Below are 5,051 nucleotides of genomic sequence, written 5' to 3' on the forward strand. Positions count from 1 at the left end.
CATTTATATATTACCAAATAACATCAAAACTCATCATATTTAGACAAAATCTTCTCATTAAATATACAAAAGTGAAACTAGACAAATGTGAAATAAAAACATAAAATAGTAGTATAAAATAATATCAAAGACATTATAATTAAAAAAAAAAAAACAGATGAGATGAGAGATTAAAGAAGAAGAAAAAGAAAGAACAAAAGAGATGCGAGATTAGAGAAGAAAAGTGTAATAAAAACGTAATTGAAAGAAAAAACAATAACATAAAAATGAGAAGATGAAAAAGAAAGAACGTAAGAGAGAAAATATTAGAGTAGAAGAGTCAAGACATACATGACAAAGAAAATGAGAAGAATGTGTAATACTACTACGAGAAATTTGAGAAGGTTAAAACTGAAACCCAAAATATGACGATGAGAAAATCGTTCATAATTATAAAGTTAAGATATAATAAATTTAAGTTTGGGATTAGACGTGAGATAAATGAAATTTGTGATGTATCATAATAGAGTTTGGTTTGGTTTGGTTTAGTCCGATTGATAAAATATCAACCACAAATCAAATTGAACGGTTAGTTTTGTTAAAAAATGACTCAAATGCATCAGAATCAAACATAATTTTTTACAATTTTGATTTAATTTGATTTAGTTTGCAATTTTCTTTTAAATTGGTTTGTGATAAAAGTTGGAAAGTGTACTCAGCAAAGCTAGTCAAAATACAGAAATGGAAAAACCGCCACCACTCTTCATCTTCCAAATCATCTTATTCCTTCTCACCCCATCAATTCTTGCCACATCAGACTCTCCAAACCCCACCCCCGTTACCTTCTCCGTCACAGAATTCGGAGCAACCGGAGACGGCGTCCACTACGACACCTTATCAATCCAATCCACCATCGACTCATGTCCGTCCGGTCTCCCCTGCCGCGTCACCTTCCCATCACCGGGAAAGTACCTAACAGCAACCATACACCTAAGATCCGGCGTGATCCTAAACGTGGAGACAGGCGCCACCATCCTCGGTGGCACGAAACTTGAAGACTATCCAAAGGAGTCATCGAGGTGGTACGTGGTACTGGCGGAGAACGCGACGGATGTTGCAATCGAAGGCGGCGGTGTTGTGGACGGACAGGCGGAGAAATTCGTTGTGAGATATAATCCGAGAAAGAATGTAATGGTGAGCTGGAATCAAACTGGGAGTTGTTTGGGTGATGAATGCAGACCTAGACTTGTTGGATTTCTTGGATGCAAAAATGTTAGAATCTTCAACATTACTCTTAATCAACCTGCTTATTGGTGGTACGATTTTCATTTTTTCTCTTCCATCACTTGATAGGTTTAGGATAAACAATTAATTAAACTCTTGTTCAATAACCATAATATAGCACTTGATCAAAAAATTACTATAGCTTAGTAATAATATACCATGTATTTGTAAAATTCTAAAATGATATTTATAGGTAGACTATAATTAATTTTTTTTCCCAATAAATATAATAATTGAATTAATAACTTATATTCCATAAATTATCTTTATGGTAATGCTAACTTGTGTCCGGCGGAACTTAAGAGATAAATGAAGGGTAAGGGCACAAGTTAAGAGATAAATAAAGTAAAAAAGTCTTGGAATTTACGCAGTGAATTTAATACAAATTCATAATTAATATTTTTATTGTTTTTTTTAATAAAAAAAAATTATTTATGGATTTTTTAACTTGTGCCACAAGAGCACAAGTTACCATTATTCATTAATAAATTAAAATAATCTTGGAAGTTGTGTGGTCAATTTAATATAAGTTTATAATTAATGATTCTATTATTTTTTTCAATAAAAAGTTTTTATTTGTGAGTTTTTTAACTTGTGTCATTGAAATATAAGTTAGCATTACCCTTATCTTTAAAAGTTTAATTCAATAATCTGAAGACGGTTTTTTAAACTTATAACTTATAGTTTATAAATTCATATACAGTTTATGAATTTATATATTTAAAAAAGATTTGTTTGATAATTGTCATTTTTTCATGAGTTTATAGCTTATTTTGATGGATTAATTTAAGTCATTTATAATTTATTATTTTTTACTCCATTTTATTCTTGTAATCTTAATTAAAAAACTAAATATTAATTAAGTTTTTTATGTCATTCATATTTTTAAGTTAATTCAATGCTTAATATTATCAATAACTGCAACCAGTTTATATGATATAAACTATCAGCTAACTTCAACCAGTTTATATGATATAAACTATCAGCTAGCTTATAAGTCATCAACTATAATTTCATCTATTGTAAGTTAGTTTATCAGTTATATGCTATTTCTACTAAAGAGGTTTTGCTACGACCCTAATACTTACAAAATTACATTATACATATTTTTAGTCCCTAGAATGCAAATTTTGTAATTTATAGAAATTACATTGTTGATACATGAATCAAAAATAAAATTCAAATTAATGATAAGGATTAAAAACACTTTAATACTATATTTTATATAAGCTATTTTTTTTTCTTCAAATGGGTTAGACTAGTATTGAAGATTTTAAACTCATGAGCTAAATTTAAATGGCCAAGAACAATGACAGACTTTTCTTAGGACACTTTCTCAAAAAATTGGAGGGTGAAGAGATATAGAAAATTAAATGGATAGGGCAATGTAAGAACTTGATTTTAGTTTGGGAGTAGAAGTGTAGGAATATGATTGGGTTAGGATGCGAATGAAAGGAAATAATTGTGCATAAGAGACTTTTTCTGTGTATATTAATATTGTGGACTTCTTGTGGTGAGCTCAGCTCAGTTTTTATTAGGAAATTTGGGGTTTATCTGCACGCAAAGGCAACATCATCAGTTTAGGATAAACATAAACAAAGGACAGGGTCCCATGACAAATACTGCTATTCTTATAACAGAAAAAATCAGACTATACAATGTTTTAATAAACGGTCCGATACCGCGAAAACGGCCGCGACAAAACGGTGTCGTAAGGTGCTGATACTATACCGTTATTCACCGTTTTTATGATGAAGAATAAATTGGGGTTAATTCACATTGCGACGACCGCAATCAGCATTGCAAGATCTGTATCAACCGAAATCGCAAAAGCCTTTACGCGGTCGCGACCGTTATTTAAAACATTATTGATTTATTTGTTTGAGCTGAATCATCATTGATCATAAACAGTGGTTTATAATAAAATCATACATTACCTACTTACAAGTGTGGAATTCCCTTCACTTCAGAAAAATTTCAGAGTAAAGTTTCTGTGTGACATTTTACTATGTAAACATTATTCTGCAAAATCTTGAATAAAGTACAATAAGCACGCTAACAAACACACATTATACTAACTTGCAGCTTACACTTGGTGCGGAGTGAAAACATATCCATTCATGATATTGCAATTTATGGAGACTTGAATATACCAAACAATGATGGGATTGATATCGAGGACTCAAACAACACGGTAATCACTCGATGCCACATTGATACAGGAGATGATGCAATCTGTCCAAAGTCATCCACTGGCCCTGTTTACAATTTAACAGTCACTGATTCTTGGATTCGATCCAAATCTTCTGCAATCAAATTAGGCAGTGCTAGTTGGTTTGAATTCAAGCATTTTGTTTTTGACAATATCACTATTGTTGATTCTCATAGAGGGCTTGCGTTCCAGATCCGTGATGGAGGTAACTTCCTCATAAATCTCTTCACATGAAAAGTATTGATTAATTCTGTAAATGTTCTCCCTGGCCTCAATTTGTTGAATACTAATTACTGGTGTGCTTGAAAGAACTTATTTACATCACTCCATTTATTATTCTAGTTTACTTGAGTTTGACTAATCAAAGCCTCACATTTTTCTGAACATGATTAACATCACTCCATTTATTATTCTAGCTTGTGCAAATAAAGATGTACCGTTGAATATGTCTGAAATGAAATGCATTAACCTTTCTGGAACAGGAAATGTCGATGACATTGTCTTCTCAAACTTAAATATAAGCACAAGATACTATGATCCATTATGGTGGGGTAGAGCTGAGCCTATCTATGTCACAACTTGTCCAAGAGACTCAACCTCAAAAGAGGCTTCAATCTCAAATGTCCGATTCATCAACATCACAGCAAATTCTGAAAACGGAATCTTCCTCTCTGGTTCAAAGAGAGGATTGTTAAGAAACTTGAGCTTCATCAACATGAACATCACTTACAGAAGGTTCACCGGTTATGCTGGTGGGTTGTTGGACTATAGGCCAGGATGCCAAGAATTGGTTAAACACAAAACTGCAGGGATTATGATGGAACACATTGAAGGTCTTGAGGTTAGAAATGTAGAAATGAGATGGGAAAATAATGAACTTGAGCAGTGGAACAATCCTATGGAGTTTAAACCATCTACTGTGAATAACATCTATTTCTCTAATTTTAATTCTATTTTGTATTCAAATAGCAAATCAAGTTGATTACTTTGTGTCTGCATAGGGAAAAGGTTAACATGGGTCTGTTAACAATCAATGGAATTGGGAAAAGTTCAAAAAAGAGGAGAAGCATTTGATTTGTGCATCTAGAAAAATAATATATTGGGGATCTTACACTTTTTCATTATATTATATGATTGCACTTTACCATTCAAAAATTTGTGATTGTAAGGCCTTCAAATGGTTTATATGAATGTGTTATTCCGTTGTTTTTTTCCACACAAACATGCGTATATTCCTTTGCGATTTTGTTTCTTTTAGCAGAATGGCTTTGTTATTGAGAGAATAAGATTATAAGAACATATAAAAGATAAGAGATTTGGTAATAGTTTGCATATCTATTTTTCCTATAGATAATTCATTTCTTAACACTCAATTTAGTCTTTAGTTCTTAGTATCTTATCACAAGAGGATGGGGGTATACATGGGTTGACTAAACCCATCAAATCCGATCAAACTCATTTAAATCAATCCAAAAAAAATGATTTGTATCGGATAAGTGGGTTAGTATGATTTTCGAAAATAAAGAACCGTTAAAAATCATTTGATTTCAATTAAACTCGACATCAATCCATAAAA

At 31.8% G+C, this 5,051-nt stretch overlaps 1 protein-coding gene across 1 annotated transcript; it reads left to right on the forward strand.

Moving 5' to 3' along the window:
- Positions 1 to 659: 659 nt before the first annotated feature.
- Positions 660 to 4,688, forward strand: LOC127126271 (uncharacterized). The gene is made up of 3 exons (XM_051055165.1): positions 660 to 1,295; positions 3,349 to 3,680; positions 3,958 to 4,688. Exons 1-3 carry the CDS (start codon positions 721 to 723, stop codon positions 4,455 to 4,457), a joined length of 1,407 nt encoding a protein of 468 aa, XP_050911122.1. The 5' UTR covers positions 660 to 720; the 3' UTR covers positions 4,458 to 4,688.
- The last annotated feature ends 363 nt before the right edge of the window (positions 4,689 to 5,051 follow it).

The sequence above is a fragment of the Lathyrus oleraceus genome, chromosome 3 (assembly GCF_024323335.1).
Source record: "Lathyrus oleraceus cultivar Zhongwan6 chromosome 3, CAAS_Psat_ZW6_1.0, whole genome shotgun sequence".
Lineage (NCBI taxonomy): Eukaryota > Viridiplantae > Streptophyta > Magnoliopsida > Fabales > Fabaceae > Lathyrus > Lathyrus oleraceus.